The 17562-nt window shown below is 37.1% G+C and overlaps 1 protein-coding gene and 1 long non-coding RNA gene across 15 annotated transcripts in view; one reads left to right on the top strand and one right to left on the bottom strand.

Annotated features, from left to right (window-relative positions):
• Positions 1 to 17562, top strand: part of NRXN2 (neurexin 2) — a 588251-nt gene that overhangs the window by 334960 nt on the left and 235729 nt on the right. For all 14 annotated transcript variants that reach the window (XM_072117807.1, XM_072117808.1, XM_072117809.1 and 11 more), the window contains 2 exons: positions 558 to 731; positions 6342 to 6461. In XM_072117807.1, coding sequence (XP_071973908.1) covers positions 558 to 731; positions 6342 to 6461 — 294 coding nt within the window. The remainder of the gene's footprint in view (positions 1 to 557; positions 732 to 6341; positions 6462 to 17562) is intronic.
• On the bottom strand, positions 620 to 15831 carry LOC140070844 (uncharacterized). The gene is made up of 3 exons (XR_011849005.1): positions 15692 to 15831; positions 2427 to 2562; positions 620 to 710 (listed from the first exon to the last, which is right to left on the bottom strand). It is a non-coding gene; the product is annotated as an uncharacterized lncRNA (long non-coding RNA).

Here is a 17562-nt window from a genome sequence, read left to right as displayed (position 1 = left end):
CCCATTCTCAAAGACAACGGCTACATTGTTTTGAGGAATAAAGGAAGCGAAAATGGCTTTCTGTACAGAAGTATTATTTAATAGCCTAGGCAGTGCCAACTTTGTCTACCACAGGAACAATCAGTTAAAGTTGAAAGATAATGCCCACTTGCCTACTTATTCATATAAGCATTCATGACCTGTTCACATGGTTCAGTACTGTGTTGCTTGTGGGAGCTGGGGCCATGGAGGCATAGTCTATCAGTAGGTATCAGTAGGTGTTCTGCTGGGCTTCTGAGTCTTAGACTTTGCTGGTGTTGTGCTCCAAAGTGGATGGGCACCATGTGATGCTGCACTTATTTACATAAGGACCACTTAAATGAGGGGTATTTGGCACATGTTTAATATGGGAATATCCCCCAATATTAATGTATTAATGAATTATTTGTAGCACTATTGTGATGAAATTTGCTTTTCTGAATTGTTTTTTATTTTTTATTTTTCTATTTTTCCTTCAAAAACTTTCCACCAAATGAATGAATACATTATTTTTCGTTTTGTTCCTTTCTTCTATCCAGGAGAATTATATATTGGCGGGCTTCCTAGAAATATGTACACCACTCTCCCTAAACTGGTGGCATCTCGTGATGGTTTTCAGGGCTGTCTTGCCTCTGTAGATCTCAATGGTCGCCTCCCTGATCTCTTGACTGATGCTCTCCATCGAGTAGGCCCTGTCGATAGAGGCTGTGATGGTAAGAATGGATCATAAATTATATAATTTTACTAGTTATATTTCGGAAATTAACACGAAACCTAACTACCAGATGACTCGGGACAAGTATGCTCATCCCAATTGGTGGGCAGTTAATGTTAAGTTTTTTTTTTTAAATAAAAATAATGAAAATAAAACACAACAGTCCTCATTTCCTCATAATTAATTTATAGTATAAAAAATTGGGGAGTTTCTTCAAACAGCTGTACTGTATAATCACTGAATTGTAGCACTCCACAGCCACCCCTCTGACTGCTGTAGAGACATATGGTTAAAGCTTCTGGGGAATTTAATGTAAAAATATAACATTAAATAATGGTAGGATATACTATACATTGTACCAAATACATTTACAATTCTGGCACAAACATCCATTTTTATACACTTTTCTCCAGGGTTGCTTTGTATCTACAGCTTTGTATGTCAACCATATAAATGTATTAATTTCCCATATTACATTGCTACATCACACTGCAAATATACAATTGAGAGAATTCATGGACCCTGAGCAGTAAAGAGCTGGCATATTTGTGTTGCTTATAAAGTTTACATAACCAGAACCAAGATTACTACATACATATGTTAATGACACCAATTTCACGAAATATATATAGGACCACAACAAGTATTACTATACAGGTGGCCCCCTACTTAAGGACACCTGACTTACAGACAACTCCTACTTAAAGGGGTATTCTTGTCTGGGCCTTTACATTCAGTTTCATTAATCTGACATATATAGACATTTCTTCAATTAGATGTTATTAAAAAAAAAATTCCTGTGTGAAGATAATTTCTCATAAATGTAGTCGTGTTGTCCCTTAGAAACGAGATAGCTTCCTCGGATACGGCCACCTCTGCTGGAGGGATTGCACAAAGAGACAAATTGTATATGAAATGTCCGGGAGTTACTACATATACTACAGCCGTCCTGTGGTAATGATCGCTGAATCCAGGTGGTCAGGCAGGACTCAATAGCGCATGTCTGACCACTGCTGCCAGAGTGTTAGGTGGCCGTATCCGAGGAAGCTGATCTCGTTTCTGAGGGACAACATGACTACATTTATGAGAAATTATCTTCACACAGGAACATTTTTTTTTATTAACATCCAATTGAAGAAATGTTTATATATGACAAATGAATTTAATTAAATGTAAATGCCCAGATGGGAAGACCCCTTTAAGGATGGACCCCTCTGCCGACTGTGACTTCTGGTGAAGCTCTCTGAATGCTTTACTATGGTATAGACTGCAATGATCAGCTGTAAGGTGTATGTAATGAAGCTTTACTGACAATCCTTGGTCCCATTACAGCAATAAATTTGAAACTCCAATTGTCACTGGGGCAAAAAAAAAAAATTGTCTAGAACTACAATTGACATACATACAAATTCAACTTAAGAACAAACCTATGGACCCTATCTTGTATGTCACCCGGGGACTGCCTGTATAAATAAGGGTTAAGAGTCAGAATTACTATGTAAATCCAGGTCCAGAAACAGAGTGAGAAAGACAGCATTTTACTTTGCAAGATTTATCACAGTCTTTGACACTGGATGATAAATCTGTTGTATAAGACTGTCTCCATGTTGTTTCCCATCACAGCAGAAGAGAACAGCAGATACTGACAATTTTTGGGCTTTTGGGACATTGGTAACGAGTAACCAGCACTTACTGTAAATCTGGTGACTGTTAGGTGTCGTCTTCTATCTGTGGAATATCTTTCATTTTCTTCTTCTACCTTGTCACTATGTTAGCTTCTTCCAGCCACAACTTGTCTCTGTAGATTTAGCTACAAAAACATATAGCAACTGTTTGAAAAGAGAAAAGTAAAAAATTTTAAAAAATCAAAAAATTAAAAAAAAAACCCATAACCCTATAAACAATCCAATAAATAAAACTATAAACATGTTAGGTATACCTGCATTCCGAAAAAAAAACTGCATCTCACAGTTTTTTTTCCCACAAAAATGCAATAAACCGTGATCAAAATAAAACAAAAATCACATTTGTCCACCCTCAACTTAAAATATGGTTAAGAGATCAGAAAAAAATTATATGATAGCATGATAATGAAACACCTTAAAGGCTGCAATTCATAACACCAATGTTTGATGTTCACACACATAGCATAAAAATTGCTATAAAATATGACTCAAACTTTTGATCATGGCCATGCAAGAGGATCTACATTGTTTTTAACTCAAATATTTCAACCTGAATGACAAAACAGAACTCGAATACACCCCAGGCACCTCCAAAAGTAGTACTCTACTTCTTTGTCTATAAACGGTTGTCTTAAAATTATCCACCTAGAAATCTATCCAGGTTTCCTACAACAGAAATCTCTGCACAGTGATAAATAACTGCAGTAATCTTCAAAGCATTTTTCTTTACCAGCACAATCTTTTCTTCTCGTCTCTCCCTGTTCTGCTACAAAGCACAGAAATCTTACACTCTTAAGCACATAGACACATTTATACACTCATGCGCATATATACATTAATACGCTTATACACACAGTATGTACACATCTCATACACACATCCAGGCTATATACATCATATTATTACACACACAGGATATTCACACCATATATATTCACGCTTTGCAAAATTATTTGGCCTCCTTGAACTTTTTTACCTTTTGCCAAATTTCAGGCTTCAAACATAGATATAAAATTGTAATTTTTTTGGTGAAAAATCAACAAGTGGGATATTGGATATTTTAAAATTTTATAAAAAATAATAAATTGAAATGTGGGGCGTGCAATATTATTTGCCCGTTTACTTTCAGTGCAGCAAACTCAGTTCAGTGAGAATCGCTAAATTACCTAATGTTGCCCTAAATGACTGATGATGATAAATATAATCCACCTGTGTGTAATCACAGTATAAATACACCTGCTCCGTGATAGTCTTTGGGGTTCTGCTTAAAGGAAACCTATCATCTCGGATCTACCTGCCATCGGAGCCCTTTTTCAGTGCCCGATAAGTTTGTAAATGTTTAATTGACCTAATATGCAATTTAGTGAAAGAGACCACTGGGGAGTGGAGTAGCCTGAGCTGAAGCTACATGGTGTGGCTACTCCACGTCCAGTAGCCTCTTTTGATCCTCCTACTATATCTTCAGCGTGCAGCTCCTGATAGCTGCACACACTCGTGCTGAGCTGCCAGCTACGCGTTCTGGGTTCCGAAACCGGAGCTACTTAAAATATCCAGTACATTTCATTACACTTTACAACTGTGTCCCACTTGTTGTTGATTCTTCATCAAAAATACAATTTTATATCTTTATGTTTGAAGCCTTAAACATAGCAAAAGGTAGAAAAGTTCAAGGGAGGTGAATACTTTCACAAGGTGTGGTATACTCATATATAGAGTATTATGCTATATAAAGCTGTACAATGTATAACATAATATGTTTATAATGGTGCACATCCTCCATTTTTCAGTGGCAGATTGGGTGGTCAGGCCCCCAGTCATTGCAGCACCCATTGCAGCTACTATGGCTTCTACCCCTTGTATTTGCGCCCTGGTGTATAGGTTGGCAGTGCTATACTTGATGTATGACCAAGGATATTCATTCAGATTGAGGAAATTACATAAATATATAAGAATCTTAGGAAAGAGATTCAGATAATTAAATATTACATGGGTTCTGTTAAAATTAATATCATATTTAGTATTAATGAAATACTGTAGTCCTGAGCAAATCCAACATTAAAAATTGATTAAATATTCACTGGTTTCAGGGCTTCAAAAACACTTCTGTGGACATATTCATTGTAACTGTGAATTGCTAATATAAATTAAAAGAGTACTCCAATATACTTTCTACTATAGAAAGCTTAATTGTTTACTTCCAGTGTACAGAAATCTGACCATGGTCACACAGGTGCACGGCTTGTTATATCACACAGCTGTGACTACTCTCTGTGATATAACGAGCCACACGCCTGTGTGACCATGGTCAGATTTCTGTCCACTAAAAAAAACATAGAAGCCTTCCATTGCAGGACAGTAAGCAGAGATCTAGAAAACTTTGAGGAATTGGTACAAAAAGTATATTGGAATATTGTAAAACTCTTCATCATTCAAACAATAACATAAATTTGCCGAAGTGGGAATACCCCTTTAATGTCAGATATCAGTTTGAAAACTGATTTCGTTACAAATATATTGTGGCCAGTATTGAGTCTATACTTCAGGGGCCTGTAGACAAATCTCATTGGACCTCTAAATGAAATTTAATTGAAAATATTTAGATTCAGGATTTCTGGAGCATGTTCTTGATGAATCTGGTGACCTCTGCACTGCTCCGAGAGTTCCACTTTTTTTGGTGTAGCCTTACCATGGTGCGTGCAACACATTTCTGCTGGACTTTGCATGTTAAATTTGGTACAGAAATTTGTGTCGCATGATTGCCTAGTGCAGCTGCGCCGCAAAACGGTCCCTGTGCAACACAAATGTGGCGCTTCTTTAATACTTTGTTATTCAGTTAGTGATGTCTGGGTTTTTGGATTTCCCCTCTATCGCAGTTTCTGGCTTTTACACACCAATCTTTTTTGCTTGTTGTATCATTATTTTACATGGTGTGTGCCCACAGTTTGGAGTGGAGATTTTTCTGGACTAGCCACCTCCTCTTTTTTTTTGACTATATTAAAAAAGGCATAATATTCTGTTTAAGTTCTGGTAACTAAGTTTTCATGTTTTCAGACACAACATGATGTATCTGAAACACAATATATCTTAGGATTGTTTCTTTTTTTATCTTATATTTGCAACTTTTTTGGCACATTTGTGCCAACATTTGTGACTTTTCCACTCGCCTAGCAAAGTTAGCCACTCAAGTATTTTTTCACATTTTTGCCTGATAGATCTTTAAAATCCAAATGTGGACTTATGAAAAAGTAGCAATTGTGGTTACAAAGTCGCAAATAACCCCAGTCCTGATCAAGCGTAGGAAAAGTTAAGAAGAGCATGCAGAAGAGTGTGCAACTTTTTTCAAAAAGTTGCAAAAACCCAACAGCCTCATATATCAACTTCTAAGATAAATGAAAGTCTAAAACCAAGAAAAAGCAAAGAAATACACAAATGTCCAGACTAAAGATAAATTACCCACCTTGTCTTCCTCCCTTCCCTGCATAAGGCACACATAGAACACCCTTGAATAAACCTCACTAATGCACCTATATATTGCTACCTATGGAAATGAGCACGCTGTAAAATAAATCACTTAATTGTTGTTACTACAGCAGAGGAGAAACTCAGAAAAGAATGGCAGACCCATAAATATGTACACTATAAAATAAAAGAATGCAAAATTTACAGATAGCAAATTTACAGTTTCAGCAAGTGGGACCAGCTTTATCTATCACTATTCCTTAGGACTGTCTGATGTACTTGGATATTGTATAATCTCTGTAGTTTGCCTTAATCATTGGCAAGCTAAATACTATGTAATACAACATGCCAGAATACAGAAATATCCCAGCATAAATGGGTTTTTACATTTAGGTTTTGCTTGGGGATGAGATTTCTAAGAAACTGCATCATTTTTAACAATAGATTGTCTTCTTTACCTGCAGGTCCGAGCACCACATGCTCAGAGGAGTCCTGTGGTAATCTTGGTGTGTGTCTACAGCAGTGGGATGGCTTCATATGTGACTGCACGATGACCTCCTATGGAGGCCCTGTCTGCAATGATCGTAAGTCTACTAAGATCTTCCATAAAGAGATAAACTTGTAAATCTAACACTTTGACATTTTTGAAAATAATATTTTTAGTTACTTTTCAACAATCTTTGCATAAATCAATAGTAGAATATAAGTGAGTAAAAGAAACTTTGTAATATATCATAGTAAAGAGCTGCCTTGTCCCCGGCTCTTACCATCCAATCTTTTTAAGGGCACATACACACAAACATTATTTGAGGATGTGTTAGCCACTTATTTTGCAACTAGCATACATGATCATGTATTTCTATGGGCTCATGCACACAGGCATGGTTTACAAAGTGCCTTGAGTGAGATGTTTTCCTGAAACACAATTTTCTGGGCAGGTTCTGTGTCTGCCCATATTAGTGGGTCAGGCAGTCCTTTTTTATTTTCATCATTGTGTGAGGGGATCTCACATGCTTAAACCGCACGGGCAGCAAACAACGGACCATGATCATGGGCTAGAAACAGTCAGCAAACAACGGACCATGATCACTGGATAGAAACACAGTCAGCAAACAACGGACCATGATCACTGGATAGAAACACAGTCAGCAAACAACGGACCATGATCACTGGATAGAAACACAGTCAGCAAACAACGGGCTATGATCACGGGCTAGAAACACACAGGCAGCAAACAACGGTCCATGATCAAGGACTAGAAACACATGCGGCAAACAACGGACCATGATCACAGGCTAGAAATACACGTGGCAAACAACGGACCATGATCACAGGCTAAAAACACATGGGCAGCAAACAACAGACCATGATCATTGCTACAAAACACAAGGACCGCAAACAATGAACCATGATATGATCTAATTTTTTTTGCAGCCCAATAGCACAGAACATTTACATACATGATCTGCTTTTCTCTAGGACCTAGATCACATCTCTGTTAGGTCTTCAGTTATTTCCTCGGGTAATTTTAAGGCAAAACCCATAGTGGAAGAACAAACAGAACAAATGCAAGTCCTTCCATTATACCTCACCAGTGTGTAGTCACTGGATAGACCTGTACCTGTTCTGTGTGTTTAACCACTCCTGGTTTGGGCTCAAAATAACTTAAGACCTAAGAGTGATGTGAACTTACTCTTATTCTATATATGAAGCAACAAGACAGTCGGCCACTGAGCTGGTAGATTATCTAGAAGATCTATGGAGACAGCAAGGGGAGCAATAAATCACAGTAGCTAGATCTCCATCCTTCATCTGGTCATAATACAAGACACATTACTACTGGAAACAGTGTTATTCCTTATGTACACTTACTGCTCTACAGTTTCTGTAAGAAACGTTTAAAGGGTACATATGATGTTATACATCACTAAGCCAATGAAGCAAGTTTTTTTTACTACAGAAATGTATAGTGTTGGTGTAAATAATATTTAGAAAAATAGCTTTTTGCCTTTTTATCTGCTCCCTCGAACTCCTGTAGTAAACAGTGTAGCCTCATGTCCATAGACTAAACAGATAAAATATTGAAGGGCATCTACCACCAGTATGAAGGACTGTATGCAAATGAGTCTGAGGGGCTCCTGGCTCTAAAGGTCTTACTGGAGCAAATGCAAATTGTATTTGCATACAATCTTTTATCCCTAAGGTAGATGTCCTTTAAAATATTCTGTAGCTATGGAAATAGTTACTCTATGATTTACCCAAACTGCTAAACTAAGGAAGAAAAGCAGCGATGAAGAAAAGACACATTTTTTTCTTAAATATAGTATAGAACAAAGTCGACTGCTACCATCTGCACTATTGATTTATGCAATTATGGAAAAAGTTTACTTGTGGTTTAAATTTAAATTTTTAAATAATTAGTCAGATCTGCTTATATGTCTACATTTATGTGTCATGTTAACAGAAATTGTAAACCAATCTAATCTAAACTGTACACTTATCTATTATCATTATACAAATTAGCTGTGTAACATAAACATTATGTTTGACAGCGGGGAGCAAGTTAATCCATAAATCTGAAAACACAAATATGAATACCAGGTCCATTATCATACAGCATATTTTAAGATTGTCAACTTTATTATCCAAAATACATTACAAGATAAAATAAATAAATAAATAAAGAATCCAACAAAAAATCCATAAACTGTCATCATCATCAATCATTTCTTATTTTAAGAGTGTGGTCATGACAAGATACATTTTCAAGTCGTCTTTATCAACAAATGCTGTGCCTGTGGATCACTGTAATATTGCAATGGGTACAGCTAGAATAATAGGTAATATAACAAACATAATACAAGTTCATGATACATTTTAGAAATGTAGGAGAAAAAGACAGGGGCGCTTCTATGGTGTAATACCCTTTGTCAATAGTGGGAAGTTAAATAAATGATATAGCTGCTCACCTGGTAGAGTTGTGCTGGCAGGCACAACTCTGTGATGCACATGTATAATAATACGGCGTTCCTGTGCTGCCACGCTCTCAAGATACAATCCTTTTCTCCGGGGTGATAGGAATCTATCTTGTAGATAAGTCCAATGGATGTATGTAGCGATGTTGAGCGTTTGAATGGCGCTAGGACGACCCAATTAGTATTTTCAGGATCTTTTAATTTTATAAAATAGGTACACAATAATAAATAAATAAATAAAAGTCTATAAAATAAGTTCCCGAACAACGCGTTTCGCGCTCGAGCCGAGCGCTTCTTCTGGTTCATACATATAATTGGAAATGAGAGACTATTTAAATAAACTGGTGTCATCTCATTGGTAGATGACAGTATCCGGTAATTAGCATAGTTACATAAGCTTGAGATGAACAATACAGATGATAAAATAACATATAACTTCATTTTTAGAGTTAATAAACATATTTAGAGACAAAAATTCATTGTGAACTCATAATATTATTATACATACAGAGCATTAAGATAGACTTGATCTTGTGGGCAATGGAAAGCTGCGGGAAACAGAAAAAAAAAAAAAACTACAGGTACGGATCCCTGCTTAGGACATGGGAAACTACAACTACGGAAGCTGGCATGGGACATGAGAAACTGCAACTAAGGAAGCCGGAATAGGACAAAAAGGCTAACGTGGTGTAGAATGGATCGGAATAAGTGAATGAGTGAAGCCGCTGGGTGTGAGAAGGTAAAAGAGTTTTGATGCAAGTTTTCAGAGGATCGTCTCATTAGCTTCATTGAGGCCATTAGGGACAAGGGTGTTTAACGTATATATCCAATATACCTCGCGCCTACACAGTAATTGAAAGCGATTGGGCGCTGTGTCAGGTATATGGTCTATTGGCATAATGGATAAGGGAAATTTAACCTGGGGGTGAAATATACTGCAGTGTTTTGATACACCTTGTAGCAGATATTTCTTTTTTACATTTTCCCTGTGTTTATTGAGACGGGTGCGTAAAGCTTGGACAGTACGTCCGACATACTGGAGGTGACATATCTGGCATTCAATAATATAAATTACATATTTTGTTTCACAAGACATATTTAGCGGGATAGTGAATGTTTCCTTGGTTGAGTTGCAAATAAATGAAGAACCCGTTTTTATAGATACGCAGCAGAGGCACCTTTTTTTACCACATTTTAAGATACGTCCCTTTTTTGTTTTGTTGGGATGTAGTGGCTTTTTGTGTTGTCTTATGATGCTAGGAGCCAACAGATTTTTGATAGTGGCTGCTCTCCTGTATGTGATTTTGGGATGGTTGGGTAAAAGGTCTCGTGGGTATGTGTCGTTGGTGAGAATATGCCAATGTTTTTGAACGGCATCCCTGATCTCTTGAGATTTGTCATTATATTTTGTGATGAAATTTGTATTTGATAGCTGGTGTTCTTCCGGTACGGTGTTGGCTTTGGTAGTGATACATTCGCTCTGGTTGAGCGGTTTCGCCTTTTGATATGCTTTTTTTATTTAGAAGATGATTAGGATACCCCTTTTCTTTAAAACGGTTTCGTATGGTCTCAGCTTGTTCGTTGAAGGACTCAGTATCAGTGCACTTTTTCCTAATCCTTTTGTATTGGGAAAATGGGACATTATTTATCCATTTTTTGTAATGTGAACTTGAATATTCTAAGTAGCTGTTCGAGTCTACTTTTTTGAAATGGGTTCTTGTTTTGAAAGTTTCTTTGTCATGATAGATTTCAATATCAAGATAGGTGATGCTGAGGTTGTTGGTTTCTAGTGTAAAATTGATACCCCAGTCATTGTTATTTAGGTGTTCGTGAAATCTATCGATTTCCTCTCTGGGGCCGGTCCATAAGAGAAACAAATCGTCGATATAACGTCTGTAGAGGGAGATGTATTTGTGGAACGGGTTCATACTACTTTGTATGTGTATTTCTTCGAAAGCCCCCATAAAAAGGTTAGCGAAGGAGGGGGCCACACGGGTCCCCATTGCCGTCCCTAGAATCTGATGGTATATGTTAGTGTTATATGTGAAATAATTATTCTCAAGTACAATCTCTAGACATTGTCGCAGAAAATTGATCCTTTCTTCAGATATATTGGTGTCCTTTTTGAGATATCCGATAACGCATTCTATACCTTTGCTGTGACGGATGTTTGAGTATAAGGCACTAACATCTAGTGTTATGAGCCAAGTGTTTTCTTCCCATTTTCTTTGTTGCAGTTCGCTGATTAGTTGATCGGAATCATTCAGGTAACTAGCAAGTTTGGTCACGTATTTTTGGAGGATGAGGTCCAAATAGTGTGATATATTGCTGGTCATAGAACCTATGCCAGACACTATAGGTCTTCCTGGTGGGTTTTGTGTGTCTTTATGGATTTTTGGCAAAAAATAGAAGTATGCCATTGATGGAAACGGGATGAATAGGAATGATCTTTCATCTTTGGTGATAAGTCCAAGTTTGTAAGCTTTATCTAAAAGTTCTTTTAAGTTTTTCTGTATTTTTGGAGTGGGGTCCTGTTTGATCTGTTGGTAATACTTCTCATCGCCCAGTATACGTAGGGCTTCATTATTGTAGGCTTCATAGGAGAGGATAACTATTCCTCCTCCTTTGTCAGCTCCGCGGATAACCAGATCCGGGTTCTTTTGTAGGGCTTTCAAGGCTTTTTGTTCATTATATCACAAAATATAATGACAAATCTCAAGAGATCAGGGATGCCGTTCAAAAACATTGGCATATTCTCACCAACGACACATACCTACGAGACCTTTTACCCAACCATCCCAAAATCACATACAGGAGAGCAGCCACTATCAAAAATCTGTTGGCTCCTAGCATCATAAGACAACACAAAAAGCCACTACATCCCAACAAAACAAAAAAGGGACGTATCTTAAAATGTGGTAAAAAAAGGTGCCTCTGCTGCGTATCTATAAAAACAGGTTCTTCATTTATTTGCAACTCAACCAAGGAAACATTCACTATCCCGCTAAATATGTCTTGTGAAACAGAATATGTAATTTATATTATTGAATGCCAGATATGTCACCTCTAGTATGTCGGACGTACTGTCCAAGCTTTACGCACCCGTCTCAAAAAACACAGGGAAAATGTAAAAAAGAAATATCTGCTACAAGGTGTATCAAAGCACTGCAGTATATTTCACCCCCAGGTTAAATTTCCCTTATCCATTATGCCCATAGACCATATACCTGACACAGCGCCCAATCGCTTTCAATTACTGTGTAGGCGCGAGGTATATTGGATATATACGTTAAACACCCTTGTCCCTAATGGCCTCAATGAAGCCAATGAGACGATCCTCTGAAAACTTGCATCAAAACTCTTTTACCTTCTCACACCCAGCGGCTTCACTCATTCACTTATTCCGATCCATTCTACACCACGTTAGCCTTTTTGTCCTATTCCGGCTTCCTTAGTTGCAGTTTCTCATGTCCCATGCCGGCTTCCGTAGTTGTAGTTTCCCATGTCCTAAGCAGGGATCCGTACCTGTAGTTTTTTTTTTTTTTCTGTTTCCCGCAGCTTTCCATTGCCCACAAGATCAAGTCTATCTTAATGCTCTGTATGTATAATAATATTATGAGTTCACAATGAATTTTTGTCTCTAAATATGTTTATTAACTCTAAAATGAAGTTATATGTTATTTTATCATCTGTATTGTTCATCTCAAGCTTATGTAACTATGCTAATTACCGGATACTGTCATCTACCAATGAGATGACACCAGTTTATTTAAATAGTCTCTCATTTCCAATTATATGTATGAACCAGAAGAAGCGCTCGGCTCGAGCGCGAAACGCGTTGTTCGGAACTTATCTTTTAGACTTTTATTTATTTATTATTGTGTACCTATTTTATAAAATTAAAAGATCCTGAAAATACTAATTGGGTCGTCCTAGCGCCATTCAAACGCTCAACATCGCTACATACATCCATTGGACATGATTCATTTTGGCACAATGTTAGGTAGAGTCACATTAAAGAGCTGGAGAACATATGTCCAGGATATTTACAAATACATAATTATGCCTTAAATCTCTGAAAGATGTGACTCTCACCCCTAGAATCTGAATTAAGGTACTGAGTATCTAGAGAGTCAAAACTACCATCCTGAGGTCACTGGGACCGAATTGTGAAAAGCTAATGCATGGCTTTTTTCATGGGATTTCCAAAAAGTTCATGTATTCTTGGTATGTGCCATAACAATGTCTGAGATAGCATAACTTAATTTAAGTTAAAGAAAATCTACCATTAGAATGAAGCAGGATAAACCAGGTGCGCTGACTAATATATTCAGGCTCTGTGACTGTGCTAGTCTTCATTCTAAAATCAACTTTTAAAATTATGCTAATTATGAGGGGCTACCATATCTCATCTATTATCTGGCTTTACACTGTTACACTATTTCACCCTTGCTTACTGAGCACTTCCTGCTGAGAAGGCATGGGGTGGGTGACACAGTATAACAGTTTGTTAAACCAGATCACGGAGTGGCTAGGGTAGCCTATAGGCTCATTAGAATAATTTTAAAAGTTGATTTTAGAAGGAAGAAGGGCATGGATAACAAAATATAAGAAGATTACCACAGCCACAGGATCTATTAGTAAGCGCCCTTGGTTTACCATGCTTGATTTTAATGCTCATTTTCCTTTACTATTTAACATTATGACTTTCACTGTAAATTGTATAGGATGGTACATAGTAATTACAACTTCTTGTAACAATTTTATGTAATTTTTATTATTATTCATTTATTATTAATAATTAATAGATGTTTTAATTCTATAGTGCAATACTTTTGAAAAGTGGTTCACATACTCTGCATAAAATCATGTACACATAAGAATAAAAGACAGAAAACTAAAATGAAATTTTACAAGTGAAGGGAGGACAACAAGTATATATAACATTTTAACAAAATATTCCATGAATCAATAGTACATTTTGTGCACATGAGAAAGGACACTGTATCCATCACATTCTAAAGCAGCAACAGGATGATATAGGACATTAAAGGGAAGGACTGAGCAAACTGTATGTGTCAGCAAGCCCAATGCTATTAAGTATCTGGGGCAAGTGCAAGGTAAGATGATGAATATAATTATAATTCCTTCTTACAATTGAATAAAGTGCAACCCTATGGCACTGGACTGTATCCCTATGTAATTTCATGGGAGTCTACCACCGCCCCCACTGCACTTTTAATCTGTATGCTAATGTGGCAGTTGGGACCCCGAGTCTGTGTCCTTAGCACCTGAAGCACTGTAATTCCCAACCGAGCCACTCCTCTCTATCAAACAAGTGGGAGATTTGTCATGTGAGAAACAGGAGGAGAGACTGGAAGCAGGGAGAACCCATTAGCATATGGTTTAAACTGGGAATACCTTGGAAACAGCATAATATTTGGAAATAAAAAAAGAGGTATTTTGAAAATCCCTGTACAGTTTTCTACAACACGCTGCTATTAGATTATAATGCTTGGTGGATGTTGCAGACTCCTTAATATGATGAATTTGCTTTAAATCCATCAGACATAAAATTTTGTATCGATAAGTAGTGAAAAAGTGCCTATGTTGGAGCATTCACCATCTTATGCTTTGGTATTAATCCAATTTTTTTAAAATAAATTTTGAGATGGTTATCTCTGTTCAATTTTCAGATGAATTATCTTTATTATTGCCATGTATTTATTAAATCAGTATTACAGTTGTGAATTCTATCAACTTTCTTCATTATCCCATTTTGTTTCTCAGTTGTTGATAGATGTTATCTCTCATCCTGTATGCATTTAAGCTCCTACAGTCACTTTTCTATATTTGCTTTCCATTAAAAAAGCAGATTTTATGTCATGGTTTTAGTTCGAAGATTAACATTTTTATTTACATTAATTACAGCAGAATCAATTTACTGTAATAACAACAAAGTGAATTTGTTTAAAATACCGATTTCTCATTTACTATGATAAAGTGGGGTAAATCTTGGTGGAAGCAGACCATTACACTCACTATTCTGTGAAATGCTATCAAACTTTCATACATTCAACTTTGCTCAGTGGAAGTGTCACTTTTGATGCCTAAATCTTCAGTTTTATAATACATAGAAACCTTCTTTGTTGTCATATTAAAGACAAGAATCTCATTTTTCAAATCACATTAGGGTTAGGGTTCTTTGAGCTACAGAACTAAAAAACCAGGAAGTTGAAAATGAGGCTGGAATTAGAGTTATAAAATGACCCCCCCACACACACACACTCTGCATGGTAATCCTGTAAATTGAGTAAGCCGGGTGTTCCTGAGTTGAGTGAGGCTTCTTACTACTTGTTTGTCCATTTCAGCTGCTCACAGAGCCACAATGAACGACGAGTTTCTTATCTTTAAAATGACACCAAAACCATGTTTTTCTAATATAGAACATAGAGGTAATATAGAACCGAAGATAGGAGTGTCTGAATTGACACTCTTCTTGCTACCTTGCTGCCTCATCTCATTCAAGACTCTTCTCAGCCAATTTTTGCAGTTTTGGAGGAGTTTTGTTTTTTTTCGGTAAATGGGAAAGATTCACATAAATGAAGGAATTCTATTAAAGAAATGTCATACCCTACCTGAGTGGGCTAGTAGTTTAATGGGGTAAAATATGGTATAAAGTTCCCTTTGGGCTGTAGTAGGGAAAAAAAACTTTACTGTGATTGGTTAATTTTTGCTACAAAGACAGCATTTCTTCCAGATGTACTTATAAAATCACACTGTATTGAGTGAGGGGGAAAATGCTACATATACATATTGCACGTAATGTGGTACCTTACCAGAAAACTCAGGCATCCTGAAACCTTTAACACAAATTACTGATGAGATACAAAATCCTACATTGAATGGAATCAATGGCCACTTGTCAAGGATTTGGGAAAATAAGTAGTTTCATGTTGTGTTTCTGTAGATTTTTTGCTTGCTGTTACTTTTCTAAAGTTGCCATGGTGACCTGCCTGGCAACCCATTATACATTATTTGAAATACATTTTTTAAATATGGGTCATTCATTAATGTACATTTATTAAGTCAATACAACACAAACATCTTTGTCACAGTTAATTACACTTCTTAATTACTCCATGATTTAGAGGACCAGTTCATTCTTCTTGAAGGTTTTTTAATACAGTGAATCATTACTGGCTTAATACAGTTAGTGGCTTCAATTTGGAAATCATTTGTATAAGGCCTCAGTTACAAATGCAAAAAGCCTTACTTATATAATGAAGATGCTGGACTATTAAAGGGAACCTGTTAACAGCATTTACACCTCCAAAATAACAGCCCCCTCATATAGATCATGAAATATCCCTTCTCAACATTCTCTTTTTCCTATATAAACCTTGTAACTTCATAAACAAGTGGCTTGAAAAGAGTCACTTTAGCCTTTAGAGTCACACTGATAGGCTAGAAGGGACATGCCACTTGAGACTTCACTGCCTTTGACCATATAGCTCCTAGTGCCATGCTTTTGGTCTAATTTTAAAGATGAGAAAAGATAAAATTTCTATTTATGTCCAGTACCGCAGCACACAGAACCACATGAATATCTTTCATCTTTAAAATGAAACCAAAATCATGATACTAGGCACTATAGAATCAAATGTAGAGGTATCTCAAGTGATTCAACTTGATTCATTTTCATATGACTTTGGCAACTTAATAAATAAATAAATGGGTAAATTTTGAAATAAAACTATGATATACAACATTCTAAAAATAATATTTTATATCGCACTTGAGGGTGCTGTTGATTTTGAGGTATAAAGGCAGGTGACAGATTCTCTTTAAAGGAAACCTTTTATCAAAAATTTACCTATTAAAGGGCACCAACCACCACGATTCTACTTAGACAGGTAGAACGGGTGGTAGGTGGATGAATGGGACGTGAGGATATCCCTTTTTTGGGCTAATCCTCACGTCCCGGCTATCCTTTAGTAAACTTTAATGCTGGTATATGCAAATTTTTTTAAGCAGCTACTGGGGCGTGGAGTAGCCGGACATGAGGCTACAAGTCGCGGCTGCTCCACGCCCCAGTAGCCTCGTTCCTCCACCTACCATGTAATCTTCAGAGTGCAGCTCCTCGCAGCTGCGCACCCTCGTCCGAATACCCTACCCAGGTCTACGGGTGCGTGGCCGTGGCTTCGCGGTCGGAGCTACTGCGCTTGCGCAGAACGCCGAAGATTACATGGTAGGCGGAGGAACAAGGCTACTGGGGCGTGGAGTAGCCGCGATTTGTAGCCTCATGTCCGGCTACTCCATGCCCCAGTAGCCGCTTAAAAAATTTGCATATGCCTGCATTAAAGTTTACTAAAGGAAAGCCTGGAAATGAGGATTAGCCCATTCGTCCACCTACCACCGGTTCTACCTTTATAGGTAGAATCGTGGTGGTAGGTTCCCTTTAAGGTAGATCTGAAGGTAGGTTTGTATTAACCTACTAAACCCTAATCTATCTTTACCTAATCCTACAATGCTTTCTAAACTGTGCTAATCTGTATGTACCTAATATACAAATTTTCCAGGGAGGTTACTGGGGCGTGGAGTAACCTCTCTGGGCAGCGTGAACAAAGGCTACTCCACACCCTAATAGCCTCTCCGGAAAATTTGTGTATTAGGTAGATAAAGCTTGGCTTAGTTTAGAAGCATTTTA

Source organism: Engystomops pustulosus, chromosome 7 (genome assembly GCF_040894005.1).
Source record: "Engystomops pustulosus chromosome 7, aEngPut4.maternal, whole genome shotgun sequence".
NCBI classification, from domain to species: Eukaryota; Metazoa; Chordata; class Amphibia; order Anura; family Leptodactylidae; genus Engystomops; species Engystomops pustulosus.
The sequence above is the reverse complement of the archived record's forward strand: the minus strand, read 5'-3'. Positions and strand labels throughout refer to the sequence as shown.